Source organism: Pteropus medius, unplaced genomic scaffold (assembly GCF_902729225.1).
Source record: "Pteropus medius unplaced genomic scaffold, Ma_sr-lr_union100, whole genome shotgun sequence".
Taxonomy (NCBI): domain Eukaryota; kingdom Metazoa; phylum Chordata; class Mammalia; order Chiroptera; family Pteropodidae; genus Pteropus; species Pteropus medius.
This window is the reverse complement of record NW_024346819.1, coordinates 236,964-255,141: the sequence shown is the minus strand read 5'-3', so window position 1 is coordinate 255,141 and position 18,178 is coordinate 236,964. Positions and strand designations below refer to the sequence as shown.

General features: G+C 52.9%; 1 protein-coding gene across 1 annotated transcript in view; it reads right to left on the bottom strand.

Annotated features, from left to right (window-relative positions):
• The window catches only part of TDRD9 (tudor domain containing 9), a 68,427-nt gene that overhangs the window by 22,829 nt on the left and 27,420 nt on the right, over nucleotides 1–18,178 (bottom strand). The window contains exons 10-24 of the mRNA XM_039876564.1: nucleotides 17,726–17,780; nucleotides 17,487–17,571; nucleotides 16,659–16,716; nucleotides 14,037–14,141; nucleotides 10,348–10,445; nucleotides 9,823–9,954; nucleotides 9,407–9,572; nucleotides 9,236–9,299; nucleotides 9,100–9,163; nucleotides 8,773–8,817; nucleotides 8,090–8,143; nucleotides 5,928–6,044; nucleotides 4,810–4,917; nucleotides 3,085–3,185; nucleotides 101–274 (exon numbers count right to left, since the gene is read on the bottom strand). Of these exons, the coding sequence (XP_039732498.1) occupies nucleotides 101–274; nucleotides 3,085–3,185; nucleotides 4,810–4,917; nucleotides 5,928–6,044; nucleotides 8,090–8,143; nucleotides 8,773–8,817; nucleotides 9,100–9,163; nucleotides 9,236–9,299; nucleotides 9,407–9,572; nucleotides 9,823–9,954; nucleotides 10,348–10,445; nucleotides 14,037–14,141; nucleotides 16,659–16,716; nucleotides 17,487–17,571; nucleotides 17,726–17,780 (1,426 nt within the window). The remainder of the gene's footprint in view (nucleotides 1–100; nucleotides 275–3,084; nucleotides 3,186–4,809; nucleotides 4,918–5,927; nucleotides 6,045–8,089; nucleotides 8,144–8,772; nucleotides 8,818–9,099; nucleotides 9,164–9,235; nucleotides 9,300–9,406; nucleotides 9,573–9,822; nucleotides 9,955–10,347; nucleotides 10,446–14,036; nucleotides 14,142–16,658; nucleotides 16,717–17,486; nucleotides 17,572–17,725; nucleotides 17,781–18,178) is intronic.

Genomic DNA, 18,178 nt, shown 5'->3' with positions numbered 1-18,178 from the left:
TTTGCTGCTGTATTCCGGTGTCTCGCTCAGTTCTTTGTTCGAGACGTCAAGAACCTGGATGACGCGCCGGGAGAGGAGTCCCATGCTCCGGTGACAGTACCTGGTATTCCTGAGCTTCGAGACGGTCCCTCCTTGCACCTTCCCTTCGATCTCCTCTGCAGAGTGAACGCTGAGTTCAAGGGAAACTTTGAGCTGAGACATCTTAATCGCCATATACACTGCAGGAAGAGTTTTAAATCTCTCTGTCGGGTTTCGTGAAAACTCCACAAAGGCTCTGCTCCGCAAATGCAAATAAAAAAAAATGTATCAGGGATCTGAAAACAAGAACTAATGCATATTTCTCTCAATATCAGACAGGAATGTTCATTTACACTTCTCCTGAAAACAGAAGTGACTCTTCATTCCATAATTAATCAAGAAGTATTTAAGGGAAAATTATTTACTTAAATAAAAATTATGACATATCGTTAACTAAAACCAAGAATCGTCCTACGTATTACGCAGAATAATGCAGAATAAACACCAAGATCGAGTTTTCAGTTAAGAAACTTTAATTCTCATAATTAGAAAAGAATAGCAGGTTTGGGGGATTTTCCGTTTCATCGTCAACTACACCACAGCTAAAACCACATGAGCGGTTCGGTGATCGCTGTGCCCTCCCTCCAAAAACACAGCAGGGCTGGGGACCGCCAAGCCCACTTCCGCCTCCCCCCACCCCCGGGGGAGGGGATCGAGCTGCAGGAAGGGTGCCTCCCGGGCACTTCTGCTATAAAGAAGAACAACCTCGCTTTACCTGTTTGCATCTGCTTGTCAAAATGCTCCTGGGTCGAACATCACACATCACCTCCCCCCGCCCTGCCCCAGTCCCTGCAGCCAACTCCCCAGGGCAGTGCTTGATTCCCGGTGATCTGGGAGATGCGGCCACCCTCTCTCTCAGCCCACCATCCTCCTCCCGCCCTGGCTCGTCACCCTCCTCAGCTGACTCCTGGGACTGAATCCCCACTTTTGCCTCCCGTCCTCTGCCTGAACGTCCCACATCCCTCTCCACCACCCTCTCTAGGGGCTCCTGAGCCTCTCCTCAGGCATAATTCCTTTTAGGCTTCGGACCACCTTTCCCAGGTTCCAATCTCCTAGGGCCATTTTCGGCTGTGACACTCCCCGCCCACCCCGTTCCCTGGCCTCGCCTCCACTCCTGGTCACCCCTCACAGCCCCAGCGGGAGGGCCCCCTTCTTCACCCCGTCTTCTGGGTCCCCCGCGGCCATCAACAGCCAGACCAGCTTTTTCTGCCCCGCTCCTCTTCATAACGTTGGGCAGACGTCACGGCTGCTCACCCCACATTAGCTCAGACCTGGCCGTCTCCCCGACTCGGTTCCACAAAATACCATGCAGACCAGAGCGCTCGGGGCTCCAGACGCCCATCTGCTCACAGCCACACCTGTCAGTCGGCCACAGATCATCCAAAACGTAGCCCGACTCCCTACACTTTGCAAAGTCATGAGTGGGCTCCTGCTGGAGCGACAACCCCACACCCCCACCTGGCCCCCCACCTGGCCCTCCACCTGCCCAGGCCTCCTAGGCTCCCAGTTCCCCCTCAAATATCTCTTCAGCAAGTCTCAGTGAATGTCCCTGTGCCTACTTTGAGCTTCCAGGCAGAGCGTCTCCTTCTGTTCACCTGGGCCTCTCCCATGACTTTCTGTGACAGGCGACGGTCAATCGTGCAATCAATTTACCCTCCCCCCCACCGCCCCACTAAGCCAAAAGCTTCTGGGGAGGAAACTGTGCCTACGGACCACCTTTCAGGCTCACACGGACTCTGCACCCCAGAAGGGTTGCGGGCTTTCCTCCTTCAAGTACGATCTGATGTCATTCTTTGCCTTCAAATGTTTGGTGCACAAGAACTGCCACTGGCAAATGAGAAGGACACTGCTACTTTCCCGAGTAACTGACATGACATCGGTACCATGACTAGAAAGTTAGAAAAATTGAGTACAATATAACTAAAATAGCTATGAAAAGGTCCCAGACAGGAGAAATGTGAAACAAACCCAGGATCCCATCCAGCCGTACAGATTAGTGACACAGGCTGCTACGACCTTCGTGAGAGCCCAGATTGCTGGCCACTCATCGCGGCCAAAAGACACCCAGGTGTCACCAGTGGACTTTCAGCGTTCAGAGGAGACAGCTTAGCTGTGCAGATCCAGTTTTAAATGTGATTTTACATATATGATTAAGAATTTAAATTTGATTGTAACTTAAAGAAAACTTAAGACACTGTAAGTTTAGTTAAATGAGTAACAGTTGTTAAAAGGACTTACAAAGATTTGCCTGGTAGAGTTATTAGTTTGCCGTGTGACGCATTTACATGATTACAAAGAAAATCAACACATTAATCATAAGAACGGAACTTAAAATGTTTTACAGAATTAATCCAAACTGAACGTAGATTTAATATATTCAACTTATTAGACATTAATCAAGGAAAAAGTGTTTTCCAGATTTACAAAGATTTGTAAATTAAATAAAATTAGAGTATTAGAAACAACTTCTAATTTAAAAAAATAAAAATCAACCTGAAAACTATAAATAGTCTCTTCTGTGTATAAAAATTCTCTCTCGGAAACAGAAACTCAGAGCGCTACTCCAAAACACGCCATTTGGTCATGAACTAGAATGAGGGCAAACGTCATCGGGTTTCCCAGTATCTGTCCCACACACTATTTAGAACCTGTGTGCTGAGCAATTATGAGCAACAAACTCTACCCGGACATCTTCGTGGCCTACAAAGGCGTGTCACTAGAGACTCGCGTGCAGGCCAGGGACAGGTACGTGAAGTGACGCATCAACCCCGGGACCACACGTCGCAGAGTCCTCCTGGCACCGGAGCACTGACCACTCGGCTCAGCTCCTCAGAGTCGCCAGCTGAAAGAGGGCAACCGCTTCCGCCAACAGAGCGAAGCTGCATTCGGAGCTGTGTGCAGCAGCCCCGGGGGCCGCCCCACAGCAACGGGGTCTCAGAGCCGGCTCCTGGGACCCGGGAACCCACGGCTCTTTCGTGACCGCAGTTGACAGAACGCAGGACTTACTTTGCACCGTCAAACACAATGGACTTGACTTGGCCGCACTGCCGGAAGAGGGACTGCAGCTGCTTGTAGTAGAGGAAGCCGTACGGAGGGATGTGCTTCAGCTGGAAAACAGTGCGCGCGCGTCAGAGCGAACAGAACGCTGCGGTCACGCTCACACGCTTAAAGCCGCGCACGTTTTCAGTTCACGAAAACACACTCTACCGTCTCAACCACAGACGCGGAGTCCAGGAATAGGGATACTGAAAGACTAATGACTTTTAAACTGTAACTAAGTTTTAATAATAAATATATTAAATAAAGGCTAATTCTCCCCTCTTAAAATGGTCCGAAAGTCTAACAAAGAAAAATAAAGACCCAGTCCCCACAGCCAGAGGCGCGCACGCTCCAGACCCCCCATCCCACTCTGCAGACCGAGCCCGTCCTCCCTTCCGTCAGAGTGATCCCCGCACCTCGCCCTGGCATGAAGCCAGGAGTCTCCTGGCCCTGTAACCAGGTTCCGTCATCACAGGTCCCACTACAGCTCCATGAGAAGCGGTGGGTGGGTAAAAATGCACGGGCTGACCGGCTGCAGACTCGGGTCCGAGTCCCACCCAGCCAGGCTTCCTGAGGCAGGTCAGGGGATCGCACTAGGACGCAACAGGCATGGGACAAGGTGCAAGGATGAGAAATCGCCCGCTCAGAGGGTCCGCGTGCGGTCAGAGAACGGACATGGACGACCCACCGAGGCCTGTCAGACAAGCGCAGAGCGCACGTGGCTGTCACTCAGGTTTTACCAGGCACACAGTGGAGAGGTGATTCCGGACCCAGAGTGCACATGACCAGGCTGCCCCGGGAATCCAGGTGGCCAGCACAGGCAGTGCCCAGGTGCCGTGATGACTCGGGAAGGGCTGCGCCTTCTGAGGAAGCCCGCCCCCAGCAGGAGCCATGTCTGCACTGCTGCCCAGAACCACTCCTGCCAGCGCGCCCCAAAGACCTGTGTGCAGCCCTAGTGATCGTCACCCTCCCCTTGTCAGTCCCACTCTCTCGTACCAGTGGCGACGCCCCATGAGAGGGGCAAGAGCTCGCCCTGAGTGCGCTCACAGCCACCGGGAACTTCCCCAAGCTCTGCAGGCCCCGCAGCTGGCGGCGAAGCCTCTACTCGGGCCGTGGGCCCTGAGGCCATCCTGCGGCAGCTTGGACCACGCGGGCCCCAGGTGCGGACTGGGGCCAGTGCCTGGCTGACCCCTGGACTCACCCAGAACACATGCCACTTGAATGCCACCCGCCAGGCTGCGCCTTCTCGTTTGGATCTTGTGAGGGGAGCCCTCAAACATGAACTTAAACGCTGGTGATGCACCTGTGTCTGGGAACCGTGGTGTAGACGGCAGTGCTCAGTGGTGTATGTAAATGGAGTAAATTAACTAAACGTGTTTAAAGCTTACAAAGAAGAGTCGTAAGCACTTCAGAATGGCACATGATCAACCAGCATTAGCCAAGGACACACAACCTGTCTATCAAGGCTTCAAGGCCAGTCCCGCAAACAAAGCAGCAAGACTGAGGGGCAAGGTGACTCACGTGAAGGTCAAACAGGCTGCAATACTCACGGTAGGGGGAAACCCACTCGCTACTTATGAAAACGGAAACGAGTGAAGAAAAATACTCTGCATCAGCCGCACTGAAGGGAGGCCCCATCTGAACACCAGTGGCCCGAGCTATCCCCAGGGAAGGTGGCCAGTCTCCACCTACCACGACTGTTGTCTTGGGGTCTTTGCCAGCCAGCTCCCTGACCGCCATCTCCTCGTCAGGCTGTCCAAAAGTAAAGTAATTTGGATAAAAAGCACCTGCCAACACGACCTGGAAGAGAAATTTATGTTCATGAAGTAACAGCATCATTTTATCAGTTTATCTCACCAATACACTAATCTATTCCCACAACAATATAACGTAATGTAAAAGATGAGTTTATACCAGAAAAAAAGATCTTTTAACTCATCAAGCAGAAAGTCACAATCTTGGCAATTTCTCCATAACAGAAACACTTAACACATGACCTTCTTTGAAAGAGCTTGGGGACTTTTCAAATGAGGTTTAGGGAACAGCGGCGGACCAGTGTACGAACGCGTGTGCGCAGGTAGCCCGGGGCGGCAGGCCAAGCTCACCACCTTCCACCAGACGCACTTATCCTGCGGGTCAGGCACTTCCCCGACTGAGGTAAGATTCCAGTTGGTGTCCTCGCATCCGGAGCAGCGGGCCTGCATGCCCCATCCACGCTGAAACGCACGCTGCAGAATCCCTTCTCCCATGAGAACACCCCGAAGCATGCCCGTGGGAGGCGCTCCCCAGCCCTGCAACCACCTGCCATCCAGAGGTACACCCCTTCTCCCAGCATCTCTCCCAGTACCCCCATCGGAGCCCCCTCGGCCACCTTTCCAGAACTCACTTCTCTCTACACGGCCCCCAAGCTCCCACCCGACAAGCTCAGCTGACCACAGCCTCCAGAGCTATGACAATGTTTGCAGCGTGAGGGGAAAGCTAACTACACTAAATAACGTTAAGGGCGTTTTTCCGTTCTGGAACACTGAAACAAAAGGATCCGTCCGGAGGCAGTTGTGGTGGCTGTGCGACATGAACCCCCTCCAGACACCAGTGAGGGGTCTGGATCACTCATCAAGACAGGAAACCCAAAGCTGTGAAGGACAGCAGTTCCCCCTGTTCCCGGGCACGGCACGGGCACGGCGCGGGCACAGTGGCCATGCGACCGCCCGAGGCACGGCCTGCATCAGAAAGCAGTCGGCAGCTTCCCGGCCACAGACCCCGCCAGCCGACAGAATCAGAATCGGAAAGACGCCCGGGCGCCCGCACACCTGCAAGATGAAGCGCTGCTTGTACGTGTGCTCCTGGTCCACGACGGGCCGCCGAGAGTCCACACACATGTTGAACTGAGAGATTCTGCCCTTCAGCTCTTCATATAATTCAGCCACCTAAGAAAACACGGCGAGATGTGAGGTCTCCAAGAGCTTACGCTGCCGGGAGCAGCGAGGACACTAGAAAATGGGCCGAGCGCTAAGCGAGCTGTGGGACAAAGCGGAGCAGTAACAGTCCTCCTCCCGAAGTCTCGTCGGCAAGCAAGGAAAGGGTGCCGAATGCAACGCTAACGGAAAACACCGGACCCGACCCACGAGCACACGGGAAAGCTCTGCGCACGTGCGGCCATGGCCACCAGCGGCCTTCGGAAGCACAGCGCCCTCTGCGTTCGGTCCCTGCAACACTTCCCACACCTCTGCCATGCACGTGTGCTGCTGCTGTGATTAAAAGCAAGCTAGGTGACTGATGGCTAAAGAGTCACTCTGAGTGACAACAAAAACCGCCTGGTTGCAGTAAACTTGTTTCACACGAAACATCAACCGTTCAGGTGTCTGATGAGAAGACGTGAGAATACGCACATGTGAGAAGACACGACTCCAAATACCTCTGAACTGATCGGAAATCAAGTTACCACAGTTATCTCAATACATTACAAAAAGTAAAGCCACACAAGACACAAGCGTCAACATAACTGGAAAAAAAACAACTAAAAAGAAATGGAAAGACGTAAAAACTGTGAAGCAGGAGAAGAAACCTGGGGACAGGAAGGAAGGGTCGAGCCATCCACGTCAGCTCGAGCACTTCCACGGGACCGAAGTCCCACGTCGGCACGGGCACTTCCACGGGACCGAAGTCCCACGTCAGCACGGGCACTTCCATGTGACTGAAGTCCTCTAGGGCTGTAGTCGCATGTAACCTTGCTAATGGAAAATCAATGTAAAATTATGCAAGTCACTTTCTCTGACCAAATGCAATAAAACCAGAAATTAACCAAAAATATCTTAAAATACGTCTTTCTTCCTCCCTGGAAACTCAAATACTCTTCTAAAAAACTCTCAAGTCAACCAAGAAACCAACACTAAAAGTCACAGATGGACATGGTGAACATCAAAATCGACAGAATATGGCCCAAATAGTGCTCACAAAAATATTCATGGCTTTAAAAGCATTTACTTAAAAATATTGAAAGTATTAACAAAATACTCATCTCAGCAAGACTAAAACGGCCAACCAAAAGATGTGGAAGACTAAATTAACAGAAAAAGCAAAGTTCCACCTCCCCCCTTCCCCCAAAAAACCTACACTATAAAATCAAACTAAGAGTGAGTTCTCTGAAAATACAATAAAACAGGCTAAGCGTCTGGAGGCTTGTGCAGTAAAGGATAACTCTGGCGTCCACTCTGCACCTTCCAGGGAAACCCTGGCTCCCGGGATGGACTCTAAGCCCTTGGAATGTTCTGCCTCGTGAGTGTCTCTGTTTACCAGAGACCTTGGGTACAACAGTTTCTGGGAGCAACGTGATTCATGTGTGGCGGGGGCCTTGAACCAAGCAGTATCAGTGTGACCTCTCAAAAGGCCCAAAATTAAGAAACTAAGGTCAGCCGGGCAAGCACCGCATGCCTGACCAACCCTCACCCGCAGCCTGGACGCCAGGCCGGCCGAGCCATCCCAGTGGGCAGTTCTTCCCTGTCACCACACATCATCGCCGAGAGAATCCGTCGTGCTCACAAGACTCCACGGGGAGAGGACAACTGCGGCCTTGCTCTCGTCCCCCCTGGACGCCTCCCCACTTCCGCTGGTTTTCCCCTGCATCCTTTGACCATAATAAACCATAACCGTGTCGCAGTTTTCTGAGTTCTGTGAGTCTCTCTAGCAAATCACTGCACCCGGGGGTTGTTTTGGGGACCACCCCGCACCCAAACACACAGATCTAATCAAGAAATGACAGGACACGAGTTCACAACATTCAGAATGAGAAAGATGATATTATCACTTTTAAATATATAATATATAATTACTTATAAATATGTGGATTATATAAAATGTATGTTGTATCTCACATAAATATATCTAATTAATATGTAAATATATAACATGTAAATTTTACTAAAGTTAGAAATAAAGGACGTATTTCATGGAATACTCACTATTGCCAACTTACCTCTCTAATTCTCTTAATTTGAATGTAATTTAACCTTCCCCAGTCAAGTTCATCCTTTAAACACATAAAAAGACAATACTCAATGTTAATTAACAAATCAGAAATAACAGCTACCATAATATGTACATCTCATCTAAGAACATATACCAACAAGAATACACAGTAACAAGAAAAACAACGTGGCTGACTCTTTAAGAGAGAGAGAGAGCTTCAACAGGTTAACTCACAGTCATTGCAGGGATACATCCAGGCGGGGTAAACTTAAACACACAGACAAACGTATCAACGGTCTTTCGAAACTAATTAGTTTAGAACAGAAAACCAGATGCAAAAAAGGGATGAAGCTAACAGGGTGAGTTCTTTCCGGCCTGTTGTCTAAGAGCTGGCTGCGACCAGCAGCAGGCCTCAGGGTCCCCGGCCTGGAACCAGCACAGCCAGGGCGCCACAGGTACTGAGCACTCGCAGCCAGAGGCTCCTGACCCCACGGAGGGTCGCTACTGCTCAGTGGGAGTGGCTCAGGAAAGGACAGGCAAGTGAGAAGGCCTGGGCAGGTCACTGCTCCATCTGCCCAGCCGCCACCGAGGACTGTCCACAGCGACCTGCCTCAGGCCCAGCGCGCGCAGCAACAGGCTAAGCTCGAGTGCCCTCCTGCGGGTCTCCTCTGGCCCCCCGCAGACACGTACCTTCGGATGACGCAGCTCTCCTCTCTGTCTGCAACTCTGCCAAGTCTGAAAAAGAAAGGACCAGAGTTTCAAAATATATTCGTGGTTACTGAGTTATTTTTTTAAGTCCAATTTCAACACAGTCTGACCACAGGAAACTCACAAATTTAATTTTTCAATCAGCTTCATAAAATTGGGCTCCCGCCCCCAACTACGGTTCCCAACACAGCTCGTTGTTGCTGTTGGACATCAAGGGCCTCATGACACTCTCAACAGAGGGAGGTGTGTGGCCTGTGCATGTGCTGGCGGCTGAGGTGCTACGTCCCCAGCGCGACAGAGAAAACTTACTTTAAATGCCTCGACGAGCGCGATGCAGTCGCTCTTACTGTTGCTGGAGAAATTCACTTTGTTCCTAGAAACGGGTAACAGTGTCACTCGACTCCAGTGAAACAAAGTAGCTTTTTAAAATATGAATGTGAAATACCTGTAACCATCAAGATGCTGCCTAAAAGGCATCGCAAAAAAGTTCTTCAAAGACAGAGCTGCCGCTACAACAGAAAAACCAAGCACGTTAAGACAGCGAGAGCGGCCGGCATCGCCCCGCACGGCACAGTATCCTCACGTGGCACCTCATGTGGCGCCTCACGTGGCTCACCTATAATGAGACACTCGTCCAGGCACCCGAACACGTGCCCCAGCACGATGAGTTTGCCGAGCTGCTGGCTGACGGGAAGCTGGGCTAGCACCCTGCCGAGGAAGGTCAGTTCGCCGTCGTGGGGGTTCTCGTCCTCCCTCTGCCCGCTGACTGCCAGCGCGCCGACCTGTGTCAGGCAAGGAGGGGAGCGGAGCGCGTGCACAGTGAGAGAGCGGAAGTGCCGCACGGCCGCTCGCGGAGCTCACGTCGACACGCGTGCAATCTGGACTCAAGAACTGATCGCCACACGTGCTTTCTCAAGCAAATGCCGATTATTTACAACAAAATGCCTTAGACAGACCCACGTCACAAAATTTGTAAAATGTATCTAACGAGCCTTAGCCCTCTGGGCGCGAGCGCAGGCCAGGCAGACCCACCTCCTTGAGCAGGAGGACCGTCCGCTCGATGTCGCTCAGGCTGGGCGGGGAGAGCGCGGTCGCCAGCAAGGCCCTCGGTTCGCCCATGTCGAGTAGCTTCACCTTCAGGACGGTGCTTCCCAGAGGACAGCGCTGAAAACAACAAAACTCACTGAGAAACAACAAAATGATTAAACCGGTTAACTATCACATGACTAGCATTTTAGACGGACAAGGAGAAGGAAGAGAAAGAGCGGGCAGAAAAGGCAGGAAAGTGGGCGAGACAGGGCGGGGCAGAGGGAGGCCGGAGAGACAGACAGCGAAGCGAAAGGCGACTCCACGAGTGTCACAGGAAAGCGAAGCGCTGCGTCCAAGGACAGCCCAAGGACAGCCCTGTCGCGCAGCCAGCAGGCGGCGAGCGCGGCTCTGCCGAAAGCCGCTGCCATCAACACAGCCCGGTCAGACGGCGATTTTTCTGGAATCGAAACTACACAACACTGCAAATGACATCACTCAGACTGTTCAGTAAAGCTGAAGTGTACTTACCAGCATCTCTGGGATGACGTGGTCGGGGATGGCGCTGTCCCAGAAATCCCTGTGTACCAGGCGGTAACAGTACCCCTTGGACACCCGTCCGGCACGGCCTTGGGGGGAGAAACAGTCACGCGCCCGTTGGCATTAATTAACACCAGCATAAAGACACATTTACGAATAACCGTTAAAGAGTAAGAAAAACCTTCAGTACCTTCTACTAGAGCAGGTCAGTAAGAACCTTCCAGAGTAAGTCAGTGTCTGCAGTCTTACACATACTGCCGACTTCCACTCGGTAATCCACAGCACAAAACCCGACGCACTTCTAGAGAAAGCGGCCTCGGCCCCGAGCCGCGATGGCACACACCGCACACCTCCCGCAGGGGCACGGCCCACACCAGTGAGGACTCAGACGCCGCCAAGCAAGAGCAGCGACGTCACAAGGAGCTGCGCTCCTTCCGGCGAGGTGGCTGATGGCCGTGCAGGGAGACGAGGGCGGGAGGCTGTCACGCACTCTCGGCCCCTCACGGCTCCGTCCGCCTGACACGTCTGCACAGGTGACCGCGAAGACAGCGCTGCGCAGCGACTGAGCGAGCACGTGCGAGGAGCTCAGACCAGGCCCGGCCCGCAGAGACCACTGCAGAATATGCCACTCTGCTGTGGAGGACGCACCCCTCAGCCCCACCTGTCAGCTCTCCCGGGGGGTGTCCTTACGTTCCCAGCTTTTACAAATGGGGGGCAGCCCGGGGAGGCGCTTTCCTTCCCATGCACAGTCAGGAAAGACAGAGGGGCTCTGGACTGCTGGCCCCTCCAGGCACCCCCCAGCAGTCCAGATCCCCCCCCACTGGCAAATGACATGACTGTCTAAGCAGAAAATCCCAAGGTGACTACCAAAAACAAACGAAAAACTCCTAGGACTGATCACCGAGTTCAGTAAAGTCACAGGATACATGACGGACACACAAATTAATCACACTTCTGTACACTAGTAATGAACGTGTGAAAGCCGAAATTAGAAACGCAATGCCACTGATGACCGTTGCTCCAAATAAAATTAAATACTTAGGTGTAAATCTAACAAAACATGTACAGGATCCATACGCTGAAAAATAACACAATGCTGCTGACCAAAGTCAGAGACGACATCAATAAATAGAGACACTGTTCAAGACTCGACACTCCACAAATGCAGCTCCAGGTTTAACACAGTTCTCACCAAAATCACAGCAAGACTTTTAGTAGCTATGGACAAGCGTACCGTAAAATCCACGTGGAAATGCAAAGTAGGACGGCTGGAACAACCGCGAAGATGAAGAAAAGGGTGAGAGGCATCCGTCTGCTCTACGTTAAGTTTCACGAGACAGTAATCAGTACTATGGCACTGGTGGCGGGAAAACAGGTCAGAAGAACAGAAAGAACCCAGGAAGGGGCCCACCCAAGCTCTCCCAGTGACATCTCACAAAGGGGAAGAAGACATCCCACGGGGGAAGGACACTTGGGCAGGGACAACTGGACATCTACAGGCAAAGGACAAAGTGAACCTCGACCCAAACCTCACACCTCGATGAAAATTAACTCAAATGGATCATGGATGTAAATGCAAAACAAAGCTTTGAAACTTTTAGAAGAAAACAGAGGACTGGGTGAACAGTTCTCCCACGTGACACCAAAAGCACAGTCCCTAAAAAGGGCAGCTGATAAAGTGGACCTCATCAAAACTTAAAACTTTCTCTGTGAAACACCCCGTTAAGAGGATGGAAAGACAAACCGCAGAATGAAATGGGAGAAAATGTTTGTAAACCACATACCTATAAAAAAGACAGAATCCACGTTACATAAAGAACTCTCAAAACTTAACAGTAAAAAAACAAACAATCCAATCAGAAAACAGGCACGAGACGAATCCATCTCCGTGGAGACACAGATGGCAACCAAGCACAGGAAAGATCGGTCACCCCTCCAGTCACTGCGGACATCACAGGGCGACGCCTGTGCTCACAGCGGTGCCGACGACGGTGTGGAGGGGACGGGTCTCAGACCTGCTAAAGGGAACCTGAAATGGCACTGCCACCACCAGAGCGGCCCGGGTGGCTTCTCACAGACTCAGCGCAGACCCAGCAAGTGCTCCCTGGGCCTGGGTCCCCGGGAGATGAGGGCAGGCCCCCACACCGACCCAGGCCCCAGTGCGCACGTGGCTTCATTTGCCATTGCCGAGAACTGGGAAGTGCCAAACGTCCTCCAACAGGTGGACGGCACCCAAAACCCTCCTTGGCAACGAAAAGAACGAACTGTGAAGCAAGCCAGTCTCCAGAGGGGACACGCTGTGTGACCGCACTCATACGACACCCTCCAAACAACCACACAGTAGACGTGAGGGACGGGCTGCGGAGAGCAGAGAGCCGAGGGCGCCGTGACCACGGAGCTTCTTCCTTCAAGGCAGGGGGATCGGCCTGTGCTCTGGTCGTGATGGGTGGTTACAGGACTCGCCAGGGGTCACACTGAGAGGCACACGCACGAGTGCGTGGGGAGCGATCTGTGGTCGGGCGCTATGCCTCGCTGCCTGGCTTTGCCTCTGTGCTAAGTGACATGAAATGTCACTGCTAAGGGTTCGGGGGACTTTGTACTATTTCTGCAACTTCCAATGAGGGCAAATTTTTCTAATTATAGAAAGTCTGAACATACCAAAAAATAGACAAAGGTGACAGCTCCCAGCGTCTGTACAATTACTTGTCATTTCTTCAAAGCACAGTTTTTGTTTCGGGGGTTTCAGTGGGGGAGGTTGAACACAGAAAAACGATCATAATTTACATCCTTTCCCACTTAGCTTTGTAACTACACGACTCAACATAAGGTTCTCCAACGTACGAGGCCTCGTGACCACACCTGACAGTCCCTCCTCACCCCTCTAGGCAAGTCACATCAAAAGAGGGGACAAGGCACAGTGGGCAGGCCTGTGGGCTGAGGCCAGAGTCCAGGGTTCCAGTCCCCATCCCAACCGCCTCCCGGTATTACTCCTTCTGAGCAGGTCACTGCTCCCAGGTCTTGGCCGTGTCACTGAGAAACGGGGACACGAAGAGCGCGCTACCTCGTAGGGAATGAAATGAGCAAGCACAGCAAACAGCTGCGCCCGGCGTCCCCGTGGGGCGCCTGAGAAGAGCTGTCTTGCTCCACTGGGGGCAGCTGGCTCCACTGCCCGCAGGGCCACTCGGAGCAGCCCCTCCTCGCCCTCCCGAAAAGGCTCTGAAAGAAGCATGAGCCTGGCACCGAGCGCGCTGTCCCCTGGAGCCTGATCCAGCTGACTCTGAACTCTCTGTGCCACCAGTCAGGAAAACGACCCTGGAAAGATCAACACTCGGACAGACGTCACAGGAAGGGTCACCAAAAGGTAATGAAGAGATCCGCTTGGCTTCCGTAACTATTCACCAGAAACTTTATAAATTCACTGAGAAAAACGACAGTGCTGGAGATGGCAGGACACTTCTCCGTTACGTACAAGAACTGTCACCTGGCTCACTGGGCATGAGGGGACGCACGGGTGTAAGTGGAGAGTCTCACGACACGAGACACAGCTGCTAAGACCTTAAAGCCCATTCCAATAAAGGAAGCGTCTGAGTTGAGAGCAAACACACAAAAAACAAATACTGTAAAGAGACATCTGGATGTGCCACCAATTCGGAATTGTGCCCAGGACGCAAACGTCTTACCTTTTCTCTGATTACAGCTGGTTTTAGAGGCCCAAGTCAATCGCAGACTCTGATAATTCGTGTCTTCATCACAAACCAGAGTTCTAGTCAAACAAAAATCTATAACTGTCATTTAAAAAAAGGAATGTAAACACCATGCTAACCAGAAATAATTGTGAAATAATCACAATGCATAGTAATGAAACAAACCGAAACACGGAAGCCTCTGGAAATGAACTGGTCACACTCTCCTCTAAGGACTGGGGGTCTGGGCATAAATGACAGGCCCCCCGGAGGACCTGCCGTGTCACAGGCTGAGCCGCCCCGACTGCACGAGCCGTCCCGCGGGCACCACGCAGAGGAGCAGCTACAGCCTGGACGGCTGGACTCGGGCCTGGGGCGGGGCGGGCAGGGGACTGGGGCCAAGCTGCTCGGTCTCTGTGGTCAGTGTCCTCACCTGTAAACCCAGGTGACAGAAGCCCCTGCGACTCTTCTTGGACAGCCCGCCACCCCCTGCCCCGACGACAGAAAGGGCTGTCCCTGCAGGCAGGGTGCTGTCGCTGCCCACTCCCTCACACTGAGCCGAGAGAGGCGGCAGGTGTCCTCACCCCGGGAAACCTCCCCCCATTAACTGCTCCCCTGCCCGGCTGCCAGGCCTCTCATGCTCCCAGCCCCTCTGCCATAACACTGGGTGATTTCTGCGCCCACAGAACCAGCGGTGGCAGCACCCAGCCGCTCCGTCCTGTGAACGCCTCTCCTCCAAGGGGCTCACCTTCCAAGACGCCAGCACCCCCTTCCCATGGCCACACCCACAGTCATGACCCTTCCTCCACCTCAAGGTCAAGCCTCACTCTCCCCCTATGGCATCCCCCTCAGCCCGCCGCAAGACCCTCCTAACAGAACCACAGGCCACGCCTATCACTCCGCTCACCCCGGGGCATGTCACATGAAGCCCGGCCCTTCTCCTTCTGTCCTACTTGTCTGGCTCAACCTCAGCCCCAGTCACCAGCTGTCTACACCCACCACGCAGCCCAGCGGCCAGAGAGGGCGAACAAGACGGCCGGCAGGCTGACTGCCCTTCCCACTCCTGGCCACTAGCCTGGGTGGTCGGTGGGGACAGACCCCATGACTCGTTGCCCCACCCCATGGGCACCTGCTGTGACCTCTTCCCAAACCTCTAACCCTCCCCCACTGCCACCCGCACCTGACACCAGCCCTCCAGCTCACCGAGGGCAGCGGCCATGGAGATGCCACACGCTCCCTCGGCCACTTCTCACAGGCCCTTCCGTCCTCAGCCTTCCACCTTGGCCCCGTGAGCGGGTAAGCCACCCACATGCCACTGGAGGCCAGCCCCTCCCCCCTTCACAGCCAGCGGCTCCTTTGACCATCCCCGCACCTCTTCCATTGATGGCCCAATGAAGTGGCTGCTCCCCACCCAGGGACTGTGTCCTCTGAGGCCCCCTCCCTCCCTTTACAGCCAAGTGCCCCGAGAGTGTCCTCTAGCCTCCTGTCTCCAATCCTTCTTCCTTCTGGAGGCCACTCCCACCAGGCTTCGCCCCCACTGAACCTGTGCATCAAGGTCACAGCAAGGGCCTCCTGCTAAAACCCATGATCTGTCATCAGCAGGGCACATCCGCTCACCCGGCCTCCCCAAAACCCTTTCCAACTCAGTTTCCAGAACATCACTGGCTGCTGGAGGCTCCTGTCTCCTCCTGCCCGTCCCAGCCGCCCCACCTGCTCCTCTGCCCTGGTCCCCAGGCTCACACAGCCAACTGCTTCCACAATGTCTGGAACTTCCCATGGCCAGGTCCAGGCTCTTCATCACCCTGTCCCCGCCCTTTCCTGTCCCCAGCACCTCACGGCTCCATTCTCTCGTCCTTAGGCCATTAATGTGGAGGGCCACCCCCAGCCTCTCACCAGGTCCCTGGGGACAGCCCCATGGGCTCCACCTTCACAGCCTACCTGAAAAGGACACCCCTCACTCTCCGGCCACGCCCACCCCACCCCAGAATGCCAGCCACGGGCGACGGCCACCGCGATGCCCGGGTCACCTCCCTTCCTCTCCTTCGCCTCATTCGGTCTCGCCCCGACGGACCCTGCTGAGCAGGCCTTCGCTTACGTTGCCCTCATCTTGGAGCTCTGGAATGCCCGCCATCTCACTTGGTAAAGGCCAAAGTTTTCTTTTTCTTTTTTTTTTTTAATCCAGCAAAACTGAAATTTTGATTTCTATTCCTAACACCCCCCGCCCCACACTCCCCTACTTCTTCCTCATAGACACACTGTGGTTTAGGTTTAACTTACTACATGTTTTCATTGATTTATTTACTCACTCTCTTTCAAACGCTCGCCTCGAATGCGTCATGAGAACGAAGGCGCCTGCTGACTGCCACCCCGGTTCCACACCACCCCTGGCACAGAGAGGCCTAGCACCTCCCCGTCTGTCCGTTCCAGCCACGTGGCCACCCTGCTGTCCCTCAGCTGTTCCCTGCTCCTGAACCCCACCTTTCCATGGCTCGCTTCTCCTTAGGTTCAAGTCCTGTTCAAATATCACTTCCTCAGAGCTGTGTTCCCACAATTCCTGGGGGCAAATAAGCCTGCGACTACTATGACTCATGTTATGGGGAACACAGAGAAGCATCTTACCATATTTGACATCTGGAACTGTGACGGAACTCTCTGCAATGTTGGTAGACAGAATAATCTATCAAACATCAAAAAAGAAAAAAGAATCTAACTATATGCTGGAAATAATCAGGCAAAGTTTAATGAAAACTCGAACTAAAAAATTATTTCAAAGTTGCATAATGTAAATGCTAGACTCAAATTCTCCCATTCTGCACACATCTCACAGTTCAAGGGCTCGGGGGAGGGGGGGGCGGGGGCAGTTCAGCGCAGCCAGATCTGCTCTGCCCCAGTGTGGGCTGGGGCTGGCCCAGCTCCCTACCCCGTTCTTCCCCGCAGAAAATGGAGCTAATTATCATGGCAGCCGGCCTAGGGCTGCGGTGGTGATCACAGGACCGCGAGTGTGAAATGCCTGGGACTGATCCCGCCTGAACCCAATGCTCAGTAAACAGCAGCTACCGTTACCAGTACTATCACCCCCGCCGGACACCGACCCCGCGTCCCGCACTGCAATGCCACCACGTGCCACCATGACCGAAGAGCAGACGTGGATTGTTATAATTAACCTTCCTCAGAGCTCTGCAAGGTAAATGTTATCGGCTCAACTTTCAAATGAGGGAACTGTCTTAGAGAAATGATTTGCTCAAAATCACACAAACACAGGTGACAGAGACGCAAGTCATCTGTCCAATTCCACATGCACCCTCTTGACCCCTACACCCCAACACAATGTCACTGCCCCTCCCTGGTGAATCACTCTCAGCAGCCTGTGGAAAGCCGGAAGCACAGGGAGCCAGGCGCAGGCCTCGCGGAGGCAGCAAGTGCAGCGGGATGGCCTGGCCCACCTACCTTTCTGTACCCAGGCACCGGGCTCAGCAGCACGCTGCTCTGCTCCTCCAGAGTCACACTCGAGTGCAGCGGGTACACCTGCAGTCTGAGACAATCGGTGGAACAGAACGCCCATGAGGGACAGGTATGTGCGTGAACTTACTGAAGGAATAACTAGGCACCGAGGTCACCGGAGTGACTTAAGGCTGAGACAGTGCAGTGGCTCTAAGTGAAAGCCCAGCAGTGTCACTTAAACACACCTTTTGTGAACCATGTTTGTGAGGAGTTCGTGCATACGGTTTATTTCAGCCAGACCTAGGGAAGAGAAGAAGGCGGGTGGGGAGAAAAAGATTTGTATTTATTGCTAAAAACCAACCTTTGAATTAAGATGACATCCTTTTCAAGGAAAGCTCCACTAATTCATTTCACAACGTTTTTATCCTCTTCACCTAAGTTTATCAGAACCACGAGTGAACACGTCCAACGACAGTGGCTAACGGTAACCCAAAAAGGTGTGAAAACCTAGACCCTCGCAGGGTCTTCTTTGGCCTGCGAATGTGGCTCAGACGAATAATTTTACATTTTTTTTCTTTTCCACTGATTTTCCAAATTTCCTACGATGCTCATGCAAAATTTTACAACCAAAAAGTAATATTAAAAAACTCTTGGGCACAAAGATATGCTAAATACTCTCATTAGGTTTAAACAATGCT